Raw genomic sequence first — 19,620 nt, forward strand, 5'->3', positions numbered from 1 at the left:
TGGTTCATTAAACTAGTGACACAGGTGTGTAACAATTTTTTAAAACCTAGAAGTCCAATGCATTTTGTATTATTAAAAGGACATTGACTTTTTAAGTGCATACTTTTAAAATTATTTCAAAACCTTTTATAATAAATCATTAATCCAAATATTTTATACCCATTATTATAGTTATTTTTTTGCTTAGCCAGTTCTTATTCAATTATTCATTTAAATTAGGAAACTCATCATTAATCAGTCATTTCCGACGAAAAACAAAGGAAAAATATATTTTAGAAAATGCAAAAAGAAAAGGTTAAGTAATTTATTTATAGTTTTTTTTTCTTACCCATTTCTTATTTAATCATTTATTTAGTGTGCTTGACCTGCCACTTGGACCCTGTCACTTAATCAGTCACAGGTTGCGTCTTGATTCAGGACACACTAAAAGACACGTGGACAAATTGGCAGAATCATGCATCTATAAATAGATGGCCAAATATAAGGGCAGAAAAAAAAACAAGGATTTGGGAGATTGATTGAATTTCAGATACAAGGGATAGAGTGACAAATATGTGTTCAACAGCAGAAAAAACACCTTTAAAAACATTTATTTTATAAGCTTAATCATGATTCTGTAGGACCCCTTGATTAAGGTGCCAAACAGCGGCAATGACAAATATTTATATACATATGTGCTCGCAGGGCAGGGGGGGATATATATATATATAGGGGGTGTAGGCAAAGGAATGTGGGATCTCAGAAAATAGAGGTAGAGTCGACGATTTCTCGCATTTGACTGCACTTAATGAAGTCGACTAAATTGACTTTATTGTTGTGCAAATAGGCGAGCTCGCTGCTAGTCGGTCGCTCTTCTCGTTAAGTACGTATTATAGTAATAATATATTTACATAGTGGAGGGTGTGCATAGGCAAAGTCAGAGGCCTATGCAAACACTCATTGCCAGTGCGTGTGCGTCTCTGCTCATTGTACTTAAATGTTATAAATAAATAAAACATGGGCCATGCTGCGCGACACCCCCTGCCACGCTATAAATATTTCATGGGCTCTCCCATGAACGCAAAACTCACACAGCACAAAGCACAAAAGGCGCTGTGTCATTTAAATAAATAATTTTCAATAAGGTTTAAATAAATTAAGTGTAAATTGAATTAAATGCTCGCATGCAGTGGCTGGCTGATGTCGTTGCAGCTGCAAAACCCGCGACATGCAAACAAAACTGAGTTATTTGCCTTTCAATATTTTCCTTTTTTTTTGTGAACCAATGGAAATTCTACATTCGTGTTTTGTGGCTTGCAGAATGGCTTAAAATTTATAGCCTTTGCGGTTCATTAAATTTTAGCAAATTTAACATATCAATATGTGATAATTAAAATGCACAATTAAAATATTGGGCAGCAAAAATAAAATAATAAACATATTCATATATATAGTTAGTTATGAAGCGTCTTTAAATTATTTAAATTTATTTTTTATAACAAAAATGTAAGCAAAATAATACCCCTTTCTTTTTTCTTTTTTTGTAGTATTTACGAAATTAAATGCTCAATTCCGCTTTAGCCAAGCATTAATGATGAAATGTGGCAGAGAACGCTAAAAATATTTGCCACACTTATCAGACGTGACCGCTAATCATTTGCCCCAGATTTGGCTCATCTGCTGGCATTGACTTTCGCTTATAAAAGCCTGTTATTTCCTGAAATGTGTTTTGTTGATTCTGTTGGCATTTTTTTGGCAACGCATATCAGCAGATAAGTAACGTTTACGTTCAGCTTATCTAACAATAATAAATTATATGGATATGCGTTCTATGAATGAACGTTCAGCGAGTTAAATAAATAAATAAACGTTCTGAAATGAGAAAGAGGAGCTTTTTCCTTCATTACCCTGAATACTGTCAATAAAAGCAGCAATTGGTAATTCAGTTTATTCGTAGAATATGAGCTGTAATTAAGGCGAATGCTACTCTGGGTGAATTTATGTGGAAGCGAGAAGAAATAAAGCTTTTGTAAACGATAATGTCATAATATTTCCCCGAATCCCCGATCCTGTTTACACTTCCACATGATTAATTTCTGTGCAAAACCGGCTAGCAATTTGAAATGTTTTGATTAAACGGCCAAGCATAAATTTCGTTTTATGAGGATACAAATGAATCCCAACATGGGTATATGGCTGCCAGAAAAGGTTACTCGCTGCCACGCTCATGGTCAGTCATTAATCTTCAACATTTTAGCAGAATTTTCACGCATTTGCACCCAGACATCAGACCCACATCAGACACATAATCCAGGCCAGTGTCAGTGCCTTTTCCTTTTCCCATTTTCCCTTTTTCCAGCTACCCCGTTTGGTCGACAAAAAATAAAAAACAGTTTTGCCGAGCGCTCGTTTAATTAATATTAATTTGCATTCCATGGCGCTGAAACTGAAACTGAAGCTGAAACTGTGATGACATGAGATTCTCAAGGGGGGTGGGCGATTCATTTGGGGGCCAACAAAGTGATCAATGGACCCAATCAATAGCACTGGCACGTCAGCAATGCGTGGACCATGCTCTGAAAACAAATTTTGTTTACAGTTTGGCCAATGTCAAACTTAAGCTAAGTTGGTCAGTATTTGAGCTTCGCTTGAAGAATATTTGCATTAAACAAATTCATTAAGCTCACTTTGTATCCTTTGTTTTACTCATGAACATGTACAAGAATCCGTCCAATATTAAACTCATGAGGACCATTAAGTCCATAAAAATCGAAATAGCTTTGTAGATAGTTTAGTATGTATAACATTATAGTTAATTAATATTTCATAGGCACAATAGAACAAAACTGATTAGTAATATTCGTAAAACGATATTTTGGACTTTGATAGTGATTAGGCACAAAAGTATGAAGGTAATAAATGACCATATTATAAATTTTGATGACTTTCTTTTCAAATTTTAAACATTTGTCATAGCAAACCTTATATAAAACGAACTATATCGTAGTTTATATAACTATCTTGAAGGTTTACTTTTTTTTTTTGTAAATGAACTTTGAAGTTCTATTTTATTGTCTACTTCCTTACATAATTCATAACAATTATAATGGATGTATACCATATTAATAGTAAAATATAAATTTGTAATTTATAAAAAATTAAAATACATATTTTTATTATAGAGGGGCCTTTGTCGACAGACTACTGACTTATTGAAAGGCTTCTTCGTTTCTTTGTAGCAAAGGGCATCGGTAAGTCCATGAGCTTTTGGGTTTTGCACAATTTTTGATTGCTTTCAATGGCTCTTTAGCTGGCGCTCCCCGGCGACTGTGTGTTGTTTTCTATTATGCGGACTGTTCTGTGTGGTTGTGGGTGTGTGCCTTTTAATCGGCTCAATAGATTTGACATTCAGTTAGCAGAAAGCGTCGCAGCGTCACTTTAATTCGCTCAGTGTCTAGAGAATGGGTATGGTATTTGATGGCGCTTAGCGGTGCGTGGCTCATAATTTAACTTTTCAGCGGAAATTCCCACAAGCTGTTCCCAGTGTTCCCCCTTTGACCACCGAAAAAACACCCTACAAATTATATGTATATAGTACATACACACAGAAGAAGACAGCAACCAAAAACAACACAACAAAACCAAAAGAATAAAACCAAGCAAAGCAATTTAAAAATTTACGACATTCAACACTCATTACACCTTACGGGTGTTTCACGTTTTTCTATATATTTTCTTTGGTTTTTTTTTCTTTTTTTTTGGTGGTCTGCTGGTAGTGCCACGCCCCCTGCGTTCAGGTGCGCCCATGCGAAATTTCGCGTACAACTTCCGCGCGACTTTTGGGTTTTTGTATGCAAATTTGCATTTCTTATTCCGACTCTTTTTTTTCCCCCTTCTTCGCACTGTTTTGTTTTTGTGGCTGGGAAAATTTTCTGTGTTGTCGTCGTTTATTCTTGACTTGAGTTGACTTGGGCTTGGCTTAGAGCTGTCCGAAAAGAAAAACAAAAAAAAAAGTGGAGGAAAATTTCCAGCCTTATCGGTTGTTTCTGCTCGAAATGTGTGTAGAATGGAATTTTTTTCCCCCCAAGTATTTGCATTATTGCTGGCTCTTTTCTGCTCTGGCATCGTGGAATTACCTATAATGACGGTCAACTGTGGAGCTTCGTCCGCTGATGGATGGCTTCCTCTCAATGGAAATTTCATGATCATTAAGCACCGAAGTTCTACTTTGATGGGCAAATTAAATTTGACATTACGAGGGAATTAGGTGGAGAATATCGTACAAAATATTGCTACATTTAATGCAACCAAAGCAAAGTTTTGAGCTTCTCTTTAGTTTTCCTCTTTGTGTTTGGTTATTTTGTCAATGGAAATCGAACTCACAATAACAATAATAATAAAATAAGTTGGAATTTTATATTTACTTTCAGCTATATGCATTCCTTTGTCCTCTACTTTTGCCTTCTTTGATACTTGTTATTTGCCTATTCAACTTTTTTATTACACTCTTAGAAACTTTAGCTCAGTTTTGGAAAGTTTTGTAATCTCATTTGCTTTTAAATTACAACAATTTTTACTTTATATATTGGTAGTACTTAAATGCAGTGTTATTTATTTATTTAATATATTTATCTTAATATTAAGTTTAAGGCTTAAAGGGAAACCGAAATGTTGTCAACCGATATATCAAAACATTTTTTGACTGTAATCTTTCTATAAAATTTAAATAATATTTTGCCAGCCATATGCTTTTGTTGTAAAACTCTTAAGAAAGTTAACATTTTTGTTGATCTTTTAGTTTAATACTTTTCTCCCTGTGCACTCATTCATTCAGTTTAGTGCTTTTGACTCCTGTTCTCATTGTCGTCGTTATTTGTTGTTGGACTTGTAAGTAGCTCAAATGGGGAAAATGGGCGAAAGTGGGCGAAAGTGGGCGAAAGTGGGCAGGGCATAACGACATCGTTCAAGTTGAAGGACATAACTGAATTTTGGTCGCTGTAGTTTTTGCTTCTGCTGTATGAAATTCAAATTGCGAATGGGGAAAAGTGAATGGCGAACGAAGGCAGGAATCCGTAATGACTTCTCGGGCTTTTGCTTTACGGAGCGTAAAAACTAATTAATTACATGTGCAAATCGTGATAAATTCCATTTTCAGAGCTCCTTTCACTCTAATTATTCATTTTTATTGCATTTACTTTGCCATAATATCATTAACATACTCAAACGATATATGGGATGCCTTCTTTCTTACTATGCCTTAGTTTGCCTTATAATGCCATGCAGATTGCATCGATTTCTCGGGCGGGTTAATGGTGTTAATGGCACACTGGTGACCACAACAAGTGTCCTTGCGCCAGTTTTGCCCATCCAAAACAGCCTCTGCACTGCACATCTCACTTTTTGGAATTCATTTTCTATTTATATTCATTGGCCGCCAGCGATTTTCCGACCACTGAAACCGACCGAACCCCCCGCTTAGCATGCACTCTATAAACAAACCGCATTATGCGCTGTTTGTTATTTTTATTCATACGACATATACGCACTTGTATGATTCCGAAACGCACTAAGATGAATCATGTGTGGAAAAGTGCACAATAGAGCTGGTAAAATTATTTGCAATGAATTTTACAACATTGTTTTCTAAGAAAACCTTTTAAAATATACTACTTAATAAATACATTTTGTATGATTCTGAATCGCACTAAGTTAAACCAAAGTTGGTCAAAAACTCAGAATAGACTGGCAAAATACATTTGAATGCATTCAATGTTTTATTAAGAAAATCTTTTATAATTCTTATATGTGTTTCAAGAAAATATCCATATCCAACTAACATTACCTTAATCAAATTTGCTTTCTTAATCTATGTTTTTCAATTAACTAACACCTAGACATTGCCAGCTTTAGTATTTCAATTTAAACATCTGTTCGTCACACTCACTTTAATCTCACTGAAAGGCCAACAAATTGAAATATTTTTGAACTTGAGAGCCGAACAAGAGAATGCCAAGTCCTTATAATTAATGTCTGCAATTGAACTTGACCCAAAATTGTGTGAATAATTCTCTAGCAAAAGCTTATTTTATGGGGGAGGCTGCCAAGCAGAAATTGCCCCAGAGCAGAACCAGCCATGTCTTAAATTGCGAAACTCTAAACCGTTTTTCTGTGTGATTTATAGGATGTCCAGTAGGGTCTAAATGGGTCAATTGGTTTCTCTTGTAAATATTACAAGAATTTATGAGCTTCAAGAATCTTTTCTGTTTGTTGAGGTAACTGGGTGAGGATTAAAGACTGGATAATTATTTTAGGTTTAAAAATCAAATTTATCTTTAAGGATGTGTTGTCTTAATTTGTGGTTAGTCATGACTTCTTTGGTAGACAAATAAGTAAGTGGACACAGTCGTTATAATTTGCTCTCTTGAATTAATAGAATTCTAAGAAATGTGAGCAGTTTATATTTTTTCTTTTACATTTGTGTTCGTAAATAAATTTGATTGCTTTTTAAAATATTGATTGCTTTTATAGAATAATATTGCCGGCTTTTATAAAATGGATAGTTTATGAAAAAGCTATGTCAACTTAATCACAAAATTTTGTTGTAAAAATTTGTTGCATGAACAACATAGATAGAATTGTAGAAATTTGAGTGCTTAGAATTTAATTATAAACATTTGATTTGTATGCCAAAGCTATGTCAATTTAATGTCAAAAAATATTCGTAGAAATTTGAGTGCTTGGAATTTAAACAAATATTTCATGATTTAATGAATATTGTAATGAAATACAATTTTAGTTCGGTTAACCGAAAAAATATTACGATTTCATATATACAATGAAAGTCTTTTTCAGTTCATACCACACATGTGCAGTATCCTATATGTTCTTAGCTTTTTGTGCATTACCCATTTCGCTTTTCCTTAGTGCTTATTTTCTTGAATGCAAACACTTTTGACCCAGTTATGGGGCTCCTTTCACTCCTTGCCAGCTGAAAATTGCATCTGGCAGAAATGAACTTAGACCGCCGCACTATCTTTCGCCAGTCTGCCGCACCGCACTCTTGCTTTTAGCCATCACTCAAATTGCAACTACTCAAAAGTTTTTGAGCTCCGAGTCGCTTCTGTTTTGCTTTGATATCAAATGCATTCACGTTTAGTTTTATAATTAAAACAGTAATTCCACATAGATACTCGTTGAGGGGATGTCGGCTGTAGGGATGTCATTAGCATGCAAATGTATGCGTGACGGGGCGGGGAAAACCCAACCAAGGTGACCCCAACTCCCCCAAAAACCCCCACACACATTCACAAAAAAACGGAGCCTGCTTCTGTTTGATACGTGGGAAAAGTGTAAAAAATTTCGTTGCATACTTGTGAGCGTCGAAATGAAAATGGGGCTCCTGCGGAAAATGGGAAAATTTTGTGACAGCTGGCACGAAACTCTGCGCTTGTATTCTTACATGCGAATATAAATGTGAATTTAATTGTGCCAACCACACACTCTACAACTATGACCATGAAAATAGTGCAAAATTTAAAATGCATGTTGAAAATGATGACCCTTATCTTAACATATTTAATTTCATATAACATTTCAAATCCAAATACGTTAGTATTTCTTATTCAATAATTGTTTTCATGTTAGCAATAAAAAAATAAAACAAATAAATAATAATGCCTTCATTTTTAATTTTTAAAGTAAAGTAAAAAGTATATATTATTTATATAAAAATGGTTTTTTCTAGCGTTCATTAAATCAACATGCTGTGATATATATTATTACATCAACCAAATGAATAATTTGCTTACGTGCTTAGGTATTAGAATTTTTAATTTAAAGCATTATGGGAAATTTAAGCTAGGTCATAACTTGCAAAATAGATAGAAAGCTCTACTTTAAGCTTACCAAAAACACGAGAAAACTGGCCAATATCTCTAAATACATTTTAAATATATCTTTAATTTTCTAAAAAGAAAAAAATATAAGCAAATTTTACAAAACTCTATCTATCTATAGCAAAAATGCTTTGGAAAATGCTCACCATTTTAATTATATACTTTATTTTTTAAAATGGGAAAACAAAATTAAAAAAAAAAAAAACTATTTCGCTGGCCTCTACTGTACCCGTACGCACATTCCTAAAGTGTTAAAACCACTTGGATGAGGGGACGTGGACGTGGGCGAGTTGTGGCCGTCAGTCAATCACAGAGATGGCGTCGCCTGTCGCCGACTTGCCAAGAAACTTGGGCCAGCCCTGCGGCTTTTATAATAATTTCAAGTGTTTATAGTTGAAATATACAGTGTGTATGCGAGTGCTTTTATATATACATATATATATTTTGTATATGGTTTAGTATGCGGGCCCATTGGCAAATCTTCTGTAACGCTCTGCCGCCTGCCGGTCGAGCTTGTGTTTTGGGGCTTAGTCGGTGCTGCGCCTTTGCTCAACTTCCTTCCTGACCAACTTCCTGTCACGCTGGAGGTCCTTCTGCTCCCCTTCTGCTACATTGCTACATAAACATTACCCCGATTCCTGGGATCCCTGCGCTGTGTTTGCCATTTCTGTGTTTTATTCGAGACGACGTGCAGGAAATTTGAGCAAGATGAGCAAAAAAAATATAAAATAAAAGTAAGAAGGAAAGAAAATCCATTTACGTAATTACTTCGAGTTAATGTTTGCCCTCGCTAAAGGATGCGCGCTCTTTTCCTTATTGAATTATTAAAGAATTGCTTATTCGCTTATTGGAAATCTGTTTTCTCCCAGCAGCATTTCCACTAGTTGAGTTACAGCCACCATAATTGGATAACACGGGGTCGAACACTCAACTCAACCTATATCGCTATAGCGATTACATTACAGCCAAAAGTTTTCTCATTTTCATGTCCCTCCGACAACCGTTAATTATATTTGGCCAGCATTATTTTTTACGAGGGTTTCCTTAAGAGGAAAGCAAGTTGAACGTGTTTGAGTCAAGTTGCATTTAATTATTCTAATTTATGACTCACGGCATATCCATCATTATTGGTACCCTAAAAATCTTTGTTCATAAACAATCTTTCTGTAGTTGATGGCTGAATTAGCTGAGGTGGCAAAAAATGGGAAATTAATGGTCGCCAGGCATTTCCTTTGACTGAAAATCATTAAGGTCATTGTATATAAATTTCAACGAATGTAATTACCAAAAATATATTATTAAAATTTATTTCTCGGAGCGTGGTAAATCAAGGTTGTGTTAAGAAATTGATTAAAAATTTGCCAAAGTTGGGTTAATTTAATTTAAACTAGTTTTCAAAAGCTTCAGTTTAGGGAAATATGCTTGTTTGTAAATGTTTTGTTACACATTTTTAAGAACAATTTGGTTTTTGTTAGTTAATTCACAGATGATCGAAAATCAAAAACTTTTTTGTTATAAAATTAAACAGATGTTAGTCATATTTTTACAACACTTTCGAAAACTTAATAATACAATACAAGTAGTTTGCTTAATTATTATTATTATCATTATTATAAATTTTATTATAACTTTAGACTTATAACGATTAAAAACAGCAAAGATTGTATAACAGTAACCAAAATAAATTGTTCAATACGTGACTCCATAAACAAAAAACTTTTCCTTGACCTTCTCAAAAATAAATAAAATTCGAAGATTAATTTCACTCGGACAAAACTATCCCAACTAAGCCGCAAACTTACCTGTAAGCTCCTCAAACACCCCGAAAAACAATCAACTTATATAATTTCAATTGACCTGCAATGCCAACAAATAGAATAAAACGCTTACCGAACAACAGAAATCAACTTGGCTTAACTCTTCTCCTTCTTCACTTACCAACTTACCAACTTTTCTTTTGCAGGCGTGGTTGTGTTCTTCGTCCCCCCGAAAGTCAGAAAAGTGTTTGCAGACAAAGCATTTAATAATGTAAGACTGCCCTAAGACTAAGACTTGCCGCACTGTAATTACACACGAGTTCGAGAAAAAGGACCATAGAAAAAAGGACGAAGACGAGGACGAGAACCAACAAGTTGCCAACACTGAACTCAGTCCGATTTCCGGGAAGTGAAAGCAGCAAAACGGCAGCCGTGGATACCAACGCGCTGCGCAGCTCAGCCACTGTGAAAGTGACCCCCTCGACGGCGACGACGACGCCCCTGACAATTTGTCAGCCGCCCCCGCCCACTCCGCCCTACCAGCGGCTAACCAAAGCGCTGCAATGCGATCCGCGCTGCGGCCACGAGGTGAGTGCAAATTGAAATGCCCGACTGCCAGTGCCAGTGCCAGTACCACTGCCAGAATACCTGTGGCGGCGAAAATCATCATCACCTCCTGTTACCTGTAACTTCGGGTTTTCCGCCACCCCCCAGTGCGGTTAAAGTCAATTACCTCCGCCATTAGCTGTGGCACAATTTCAGCAAACCAACTTTTTTAATACGTTTTAAGTAATTTGATCAATGAGCTTTATGGCTTATGAACGAATTTATGCTATTTATATTTGGCTGGTGAAAATGGGTAGAAAATTTAAATTGCAATATTAAATGGAAAATCTTATTTAACGTTTCAACTTTCTAATATTTTTTATATATACAAATTTTAAAAATTATTCATAAATAATGGATTTTAAAAACAAGATTTGGAAACACAATTTAATTTTTTAGAAAAATAGTATATTTTGCTTATTATAGCATTATTAACTGAGCAGTATGAAATACAAAAGGCAAAACGGAGACAACACTGCGAATGAGTGATAAGTTCGACATCCTTGTATACTGCATTTAAAAAAGATGGTAGGGCTAAAATATTGTTTTGAAATATGGACTAGTATCATCATTTTAAAAATTATACATTTGAAAAGGCAAATTTATAAACACGTTTATGTTTCAAATTTAAAGCAGCCGTAGTATCATCAAAGAAAATACCTTTAGCTGAATTTGTGGCGTCACAAGCGTGAAGGCTGCAAATTGTTATGGCAGGAATTTATCTTCGCATTGTGTCATTTATTGTGCCAGATTTGCGTGTCCTTGCGCATGATGAATTGTATCTCATCTCATGTGCGGGGAAGTAGGTCTGAATGCAACCTGTTTGGCAGCGAACACAAAAACAGGGCTTGCCTCTCTGGCTCTGACGTCACGGTGAAAACTAGAGCCAGGTTATTGTCGTTTGTTGTTTTTGTACCATTTTCCCGGCTGGGTGTTTGTGTGTTAGCTAAAACACAAACCCTCTGCTGCTGCGCTGCAATTATTTAGGAATAGAGGGGTTCAAGGCTAATTTGCTTGTGCAGCAATGCTGTTGTCAGGCGGTACACTTAAAACAATTCGAACCTTTTAGCACTAAGGATATTTAAGAAATCATTTTTATATTTTTAATATAGCAACTTTTCTTTTTAATTAATTTGTTTAATATATTAGCATTTAATTTAATATGTTATTAAATGCAAAGTCTTGAATAGTATTATGTACTATATTATTATTTAATACAAAAGTTAAAATGTTTTTTTTTAAGGGAGTTGGGAACAAACAGATGCTTCTAAAAATATAACCTGTTTTAAGACGCTTTTCTTAATTAAAACTCCTTTATAGAAAAATAATAAAAATATAAAAGTAATTGGGATAAAATTTAGAAAATTAGGAAGCAAAGTTTTTAATAAAAATTCTTACTTTAAATTTACGTACTTTATAACAGGCCTAGAACATTTTTAACTAAATCAATGGCTTAGGTATATATATTTCGTAAAAGGTGTTTGGAACAAACACAATAATTTACAAATTTCACCAATTTTAAGAGTCTTTTCTTTATTAAAGCTCTTTAATAAAAAAGAGTGTTATTCTTTTTATATGTCCTTTTCCGGCCAGTGTATTTGGGGATTTGTTGTCTTTGTGTGAGCTCATTCATCGCCCGTTTGGGGCTACCGCTGCAGAATGCGCGTGTGACCGACGGCAAGGAATTTCCATTACGTATACGCCGCGTTGCGTTGCGTTTGCTCGTTCCTTAATTAACGCTCGCCTCCTTCTCGATGGCTCAAATGGTGGATTAAAGAACAAAAAAAAAAAAAAACAGAAAGCCAAGAGGTGAAAGGAACGACCAGCAACAAGCAGAAAATAAAATGCGACCACGTCAAGTGCAGTGCACAGTTCAAATTACATTAACAAAAAAGAAATGTGCCGCACTTGACCTTGGCTAATTGCAAGACCAGCTAAACTTGAGCGAAGGGTTTTGGGGCGCAAGTGCATTAATTACAGGAAGGAATGGGCGTATGCAATGTTAATTGCTAGAACATGTGTACATTGGAGTATCAAATAATCGCCGCCTTGGATTACTTAACCTTAAGGCCCTTGGCCCTGAGCAAAATGTTCGGGAAATGCCTCATAATTTGACATTCGTTTGATGAAAATGAAACTAGAAGCTTTAATTAATATTAAAATAAAATCATTATTCCTTAAGCAAATAAAAAAAAGACCCTATTTCTTAGCTTGAAATAGGCCTTAATTTTTGTTCTTATGAATTTTCCTTAAATTACTATTAAAGATAATCATAAAATGACTTATTTATTTCTTATAATTTAACACTAAAGGTAACCATCGGCCGTCGTATTGGCCTGTACAGATTTTGTGGCGACATCGGACGCGGCAACTTCTCGAAAGTCAAACTCGCAGTGCACCAATTGACGCGTGGTAAAAAAAACTACCGAAGGAAATTATCCTGATCCATATATTAATAGTGAAATTTGCAGACAAAGTGGCCATTAAGGTGGTGGATCTGGATCGGGCCGGACTCGATGCCAAGGCGCTGCGAATGCTGTCCAGTGAAATAGCCACTCTCGAGTGTGTTCATCATCCAAATATATTGAGGTAAATATATCACTTTTAAAATATAAGTTTATTTCATATATTTATGACTTCCTTTAGGCTTTTCGAGGTAGTCGAGACTTTGGGACGAGTCTATCTGGTCACGGAGTGGATTCGCGGTGGCGAGCTCTATAACCACATTACCCAAGGCGGTCCTTTGAGAGAAATTCACGCGGCTCCTTTATTGAAACAACTTCTGCTGGCCGTCAAACATATGGTAAATATTGATCCAAATTAAATTGAAAAATGCTCTGGAATTGTTGGGAAAATAATTCAATTGTATCTCAAACAAAAAGCCCAATTAATCATTTAATTAATTCGTGTTAAGGTTTGATTTATGGCTTCTTTAAATAAAAGCCATTAAAATGCATTTGATTTTTATTTATTCTTTCTTTTGTATAATTTAAATGTTTATTTAATAACTTGTTTTTTTTTCAATGAAATTGGTAAGCAATTTATAGTTAATTTATTGAATTGTTCGGAAAACAAATTAATTGTATCGCAATCATTAAAAAAATATATAAATAAAAGTAATGAAAATGAATTTGATTTTAATGTTTCTTTATTTTCTTGCGTATTAATAAAATCTTTTTTTGAAACCTAGTTTGGTTATGTGTGGCGAAAAAATAGATTCAATTAGTCCACTTTAAAGCTTTTTTTATGGCTTAAATAAAATCCATTAACAATAATTTGATTTTGGTATTAATTTTAAATTCTTGTTTGTAAAACAATTTCATTAATTTATATTTATTTCCTTTTAATTCTTACAGCACAGTTTGGGCTACGTGCATCGAGACATCAAGGCGGAAAATGTGCTGCTCCTCTCAGAAGATCGCCTCAAGCTGGCCGACTTCGGTTTCAGCACCCAACTTATCAATGGTGAGGTCAACAGCCAGGCCGCAACAACAATCCGCTATCCCGCTGCCATCATTTCATTCCATCGGCAAACTAATCAATTTCCAACTCTTTGACAGGTGCCAATCAAAAGCTCGATACGTTCTGCGGCTCACCACCGTACGCGGCTCCCGAGCTCTTCTCCGATGACCACTACATCGGTGCTCCGGTGGACGTCTGGGCCCTGGGCATCCTGCTCTACTTCATGGTGGTCGGCAACATGCCCTTCCGGGCACCCACCATTCCCGGCCTCAAGGCAGCCATTCTCAAGGGCGACTATCTGCTGCCCGGCCAGCTCAGTTTGCCCTGCATAAGACTTATACGTGAGTTGTCGATGAAAATTCCTTTTATATATAATAAAAAAACTTTAAATGACATGCATCTTTAGGTAATATAATTTATCTAATATAACATAATATAATTTGCCCTGCATACGACTTGTACTTCAGTTGTCACCGAAAAGGCCTTAAATATTCACTCCAAAACATTTTAAATAGCACGAATCTATGCGTTTATATAATATAATATTATATAATATAATTCAATTAAATTCAAACTTTGAATGCAGGTTCTTAGCAAATTAAACTACAAAACTGTAAAAGTATGCCTTTTTAAAATCGGATATGTGTAACAAAAGTTATGGACTTGGAAGTGCTGGTTTTAAGTCATGTTTTTTTTTTTTTGAAAAAGGAAATAACAAAAATACGTATATATAATAATATATAATTATTTAAAAAAAATAATAGAAATATTAAAGTAAGAAGGTATTGAATTAATAAGAAAACATGTAAAAAATAGTGCCTTTTTAATTCAGAGAGATATTGATTAACTAAGTAATGAACAAATCAAGAAAAAATATATAAAAATATATAGTGGTTCAAGAAGTTGGTAGAGATTATAATATTGCTTAACTCTAGATTGGCAATGGTTTGCCAATAAAAATGAACCATTGAAAATGAGTAAAAATTGCTAAAAACCTTAACACACTAACCTATTTATTGGATATTTCTTCTTTGTTTTTTTCTGCAGAACGCATATTGATCCACATCCCCGCCCAGCGGCCCACCATCGACGACATGCTGAACAGCCAGTTTGTTACGTGTCCCAAGCTGAGTGCCGATCTGATGCAGTGGGAGATCAACCAGCACAGTAAGCCGGCGAAGCGATCGATCTTCTGGGTGCGCAGCAAGTCGCATCGCCTGAGGAAATCCGCCTCCCTGCGCGATCGATATGCGGAGGTGGTCAAGAAGCCGGCCATTAGTATGAATACGCGGCAGCAGGACGAGATGTTTGTGCAGAATTACCTGCAACCCATTGAGATGGGCCACGAACTGATGCTTCAGATGTCGGGATCGGGATCAGGATCGGGATTGGGTTCAGGATCGGGTCAGCAGTTGAAGGAGCCGCCGGAGCAGGTGAAAAGGCCAACGAGGCGGTACATGCTGTGCGGCAGTCTCAAAAAGAAGGTGACGCCCATGGAAACGGAGCCGGAAAAGCAATTGGCCAATGGCACACAGACCAAGATGAATCCCTGGAACGTCGAGGTGGCCGACGATTGTCCGCTGTTCAAAAACTACGATGCGGAGACGGGCAGCTGCATCATGTTGCCCACCAGCACCGAGGATCTCAGCCAACTGGGAGCCTTGGAGTTCGAGGCCAGGCAAATCCTTGCCGAACTGGGTCTGTCCTCTGAGATGCTCATAAATGCTCGCCAGAGTGGACCCCGTTCCGATATCATTGGAGCCTACAGGATTGTGGTGAATCGATTGCAAAAGCAATCCTGGCTGGCAAGGAAACATGTGGAAATGGCCCTGCACAGTGAGCCAAAGGTGGAAAAGCGCATCGAGAGATCATGCTGCATACTCTAAGGCAGAGTCGTGAATAGATGTTGAATGTTTATAGTACTCTCCTGGTCCTGGTGGTCCTTGGATTAGCCCGAAAGGAAAGGCAAACTTTGGGTTCTATGGCAATTGGCTAGGAAATAGAGCTTCATTGGATGTACCTTCTTTGCAAGAGGCATTTTATGGAATTTAGCTGAGAAATACAAGTTATTTCCTTAAACCTTCTTTGGAAAATCAGGAAAACAGAGGTTCTGAGAACTACAATTCCTTATTTCTTTGTGATTTTGTAATCTGAATTTGATTTGCTGAGAAATAGAGGCTATTTCGATAAAACTTCTTTGGAAAGCAGCGGAACTTCAAGCTTTAAGAAAAATAATTCCTTATTTCTTTGTGATTCGATAATCTGAATTTATTTTGCTAAGAAAAAGAGGTTATTTCTTTGGAAAAGCTGGTTAGCAGAGTTTGCTGGTTTGCTTATCTTTGGAAATATAAACAAATAAATAGATTTAAAAATGTTACAATACCAAATAAGATTAGAAAAATTTAGAATGCTAACCAAAACTAATTTTTCAGAAAGTTGGAAAGTAAAAGTATTTAAAAATCTTTTTTAAACAACTAATTATTTTGAAGAGTTAAGTAGGACAGAAAATTTAAGCTTCCAAAAGACCTTAACAAAGATAATTTATTTGAGTTGCGAAGAAGAGTTAGTACTTTAAAGTTTGCCTTTCTGCGGGAATAAATTCAGAAGGCCACTGGACAAGCCCAATTAGTGTCAATTTGTCAGCTGCATAGACGCGAGTTTGTTGTTAACGTAGAGTTTCCTACAACCTTTCCTTGGTTACTCATTCGAGAAAGTTCCTTAATTCGTGTAGCTTGAGTTTGTCCAACCGTTGAGTCCAAAAGGCGGATAGCAAAGTTAATATATATAGTATATACATATATATATATAGAGATACATACATATAGTCCAAGTATTATGTATTTAGTTGTTGGTCCATTTTTGAGCATATACAGATGAATATACGAAACGAATATGAATATATAAATACACACACTTGGCTACTAAGGCAGCGATCGATCTCATCGAGTCTTCAATGTACAACGGTTGCATAAAAATGTTTAATTGATCATCATCATCAAAAAAAGCGTGTGTGTCTCTCTGTGTGAGATTGTGTGTTTGTGTTCTTTTTGCCAAATTGTCTCCCGTGGAGTCAATGTCAATATCGCGTACAATAAAGCAGCATTATGAATCGCTAAGAATCGCATTCGTTCGTACAAATCGTAAATCGTAAACATACTAAAAACTAAATCTCAACCACTCGTCTAATTATGCACTTTAGCCTTAGTTTATTGCATTCGCAGCACTTGCAGCATCCGCAGTGGGGGCTCGACAATCCTGCTCCCCCTCGCAGACACTCCTCATCCTCATTCACATCCACATCCTCATCCTCGTGTCCATCTCATCGTCGGCTGCTCCACTTTCGCCTGGTTGGGCTTCATCGGTTCGGCTTTTGGTGCGGCGCAGGCGCTTCAAATGAAGGCACTCTCACTGGATTTCTTGCCGCTGCCACTGGTACTAGTGCCGCTGCAGCCGGCGTCGCCGTCCCGACCGCTCTCCTCTGAAAAACGGAGTGATTTCATGAATGAGTTTGAGTGGAAATCATGCTGTAGGGGCTACCGACTATGGATTGCCAAGCATTCAAAGTAAAGTCTATACTATCTGAGCAAACACGAAATATATATAGAAAAAAAACTCTTGATATGCAAGGCTTTAAATTATTTAACCAGGTGAGATTGACTTTACAAATATTTGTCTAAATAAATGATATTTATAACATGTAATGTATACTGTTCTCGATCTATGTGATCAAAAAAACACAAGGCGGAAAATATAGTAGTCTAGTTAAATCAGATAGACGCAGGTTTAACTACCTTTCTATAAACACTAACTTAAGTACGAGCATCAGAAATGTAACTCCTTCTCTTACCAACTATGGCGAAGGAGTCCGAATCCGAGGTGCCCGCTGGCCAATCGATGTCGGGCATGGTGGGCCAGTCGATGTCCTCCGTTGTGTCCCAATCGACGGCGCGCGTTTGGCTAATCTCGAAGAGGGCCGGCGAGCAGAGGCTGAGCACCTCGTCCCTGAATTTCGCCAGCAGCTCCTCGAAGCTGTCACTGGTTTTGCAGAGGAAGCAAACCGCCAGCGAGGGATCCATGGCGGAGAAGCTCAAGCGAGCTGCATGCTTCTGATGGTAGGTCTCGTCGTATTCCTGTTCTCCCGCCGCGGTTTTCTGGCCCACAACGCCCGTCCTTTGCGTGGTATGGGGATCCAGGTAGAGGACCTCGTCGTCCACATAGCCCAGAAAGTACAGCGCCTGATTGGGTCGACCGCCAATCATGCCACAACTGCTATCCAGCTCCAGGCAACGCTTCAAAGCTGGCACATAAAGCGGGTTAATGTCGGTGATGCCCAGGCGCAGTGGGATTATGAGCAGCAGTGGCTTCCAGTTGTCACCCTCGCGACACGAGGAGTCTAGAATGGGTTAAAATAATATAAGATTAATAAGGGAATTTTGTTTAGGTAAGTACCACTTACAAACATCATCCAGAACCACTGTGCTATCCATGGCCACATGAACTGCCAAAGAGCTCCAGTCATCGAAACGCACTAGTTTCCTGCAAATATATATAACAAATTTAATAACATCCTATCTTAAACAACACATTTATTATACTTGAGAATCTGGGCTACTGTATTCGGTCCCAGCCACTCGCCAACAGCCTTATTTTGGGACTCTCCCGTCAGGGCGATCTGGTGTATGGAATAGAAGCTATTCCTCACGTCTTCGAATCGCTTTACGATCTTGAGGTAGGTGGCATCCCGACATTCCGGCGTCCAGAACCAGTCGCGACCCAAGTGCAGGTCAATCAGGGCCTGGGCGAGCACCATCTGACCACAGCGGAGCATGCAGCCCCATCCCTTGTCCGATGTGAGCTGCACCTCGCCCAGCGGCGAGAATCCATGGCGGTAGGTGCACCACAGCCGCGACTGAATGTCGCGTCGGATGAGCTCCAGTTCTGCCAAGAGATTATTTAACAATTACTAAATTTATCGTACGGAATTGATTTTTAGAAAATATTCATTTCTAGGTGGCTACAAAAACAAAGGCAATTTATAAATTCAACTCAAGAAATATCTTTCAACGAAATTAAATTAATAAATGTATTTGAGTTGCAAACAGTTCGTTAGAAAATTAAAAAAAATACAAAACAGTTCATCTATATCCCTAAATTAACGTCAGAATTAAGAGGGTAATCCCCCTGTTTTAAAAGTTATGTTTCGGAAGGAAACACCAATGACTCATCTTGAGCCACACATGTTGCCAATGTACATATATGTGATATCATCTTACCCTGTATGGCATTGTACCGCCTTCCCAGCACCCAGACGTCGGTGTTCCGGCGCGGAATGTCCTCCGGTTCGCCGCTGCCCACCGCCTGGCCCACTGCGCTGGCGAGGACGCCCTCCGGGCCCAAATACGCCTCGAAGACGCTCTCCATGATCCGCGCTAGCTGGTCGCTGAGTCCAACCAGCATCTACTGCCCACTGCGGGGGGGTGGATTGGATGGAGGAGGAACTGGTGGACACCAGGTGACCAGAATAAAGCCTCCGTTTCTTCAACTTAATTGCCTGCCAATGACTTTCTGTTTCTGTTTTTTCTGTTTCTGATTTGGGCTGGGGGCGCCCCTTTGTTTTGGCCTTTGTTTTCGATCTGGCAGCGGTGCTCCTGCTCCCGCCCGAAGGTCACAGTGGTGGCATTTATTGTTGGCAGTGTCGTCGGGCGCTGATTACAAACTAAGCGAGAACTTTTCACCAGTCTGGCGGCGTTCACAATTTGGTTTATTTTCCTTTCCTCTCCTTCTTTTTTTTTGTTGATTACAACGATAACAGCAGTGACGTAGCTGTTGGTGTGACCGCAGCAGGTGCGGCCAAAAATCTTTGCTTTTCCTTGTAACAAAAAAAATACTAAATGTACCTCTTAACAGAGGAATAACATAGA

The 19,620-nt window shown here is 37.4% G+C and overlaps 2 protein-coding genes across 2 annotated transcripts; one reads left to right on the plus strand and one right to left on the minus strand.

Moving 5' to 3' along the window:
* Positions 1–9,940: 9,940 nt before the first annotated feature.
* Positions 9,941–16,604, plus strand: LOC108147964 (CBL-interacting protein kinase 15). Its single transcript, XM_017274760.1, has 7 exons — positions 9,941–10,219; positions 12,550–12,649; positions 12,709–12,826; positions 12,884–13,040; positions 13,594–13,702; positions 13,798–14,040; positions 14,747–16,604. The coding sequence occupies exons 3-7, from the start codon at positions 12,771–12,773 to the stop codon at positions 15,583–15,585; spliced, it is 1,404 nt and encodes a 467-aa protein (XP_017130249.1). The 5' UTR covers positions 9,941–10,219; positions 12,550–12,649; positions 12,709–12,770; the 3' UTR covers positions 15,586–16,604.
* LOC108147965 (cysteine protease ATG4B) lies at positions 16,520–19,527 on the minus strand. Its single transcript, XM_017274762.2, has 5 exons — positions 18,973–19,527; positions 18,295–18,637; positions 18,156–18,235; positions 17,547–18,092; positions 16,520–17,177 (listed from the first exon to the last, which is right to left on the minus strand). Exons 1-5 carry the CDS (start codon positions 19,154–19,156, stop codon positions 17,089–17,091), a joined length of 1,242 nt encoding a protein of 413 aa, XP_017130251.1. The 5' UTR covers positions 19,157–19,527; the 3' UTR covers positions 16,520–17,088.
* Positions 19,528–19,620: the final 93 nt, after the last annotated feature.

Source organism: Drosophila elegans, unplaced genomic scaffold (assembly GCF_018152505.1).
Source record: "Drosophila elegans isolate 14027-0461.03 unplaced genomic scaffold, ASM1815250v1 contig_814, whole genome shotgun sequence".
NCBI lineage: Eukaryota > Metazoa > Arthropoda > Insecta > Diptera > Drosophilidae > Drosophila > Drosophila elegans.

Bases quoted from the DNA above. Each gene is read 5' to 3' on its own strand.
- LOC108147964 (XM_017274760.1), top strand. From the start codon at position 12,771: ATGCTGTCCAGTGAAATAGCCACTCTCGAGTGTGTTCATCATCCAAAT. The intron at 12,827-12,883 runs GTAAATATATCA...GACTTCCTTTAG, and splicing joins CATCATCCAAATATATTGAG to GCTTTTCGAGGTAGTCGAGA. The intron at 13,703-13,797 runs GTGAGGTCAACA...ACTCTTTGACAG, and splicing joins CAGCACCCAACTTATCAATG to GTGCCAATCAAAAGCTCGAT.
- LOC108147965 (XM_017274762.2), bottom strand. From the start codon at position 19,156: ATGCTGGTTGGACTCAGCGACCAGCTAGCGCGGATCATGGAGAGCGTC. The intron at 18,236-18,294 runs GTATAATAAATG...ATATATTTGCAG, and splicing joins ACAGTAGCCCAGATTCTCAA to GAAACTAGTGCGTTTCGATG. The intron at 17,178-17,546 runs GTAAGAGAAGGA...TCCGTTTTTCAG, and splicing joins GGACTCCTTCGCCATAGTTG to AGGAGAGCGGTCGGGACGGC.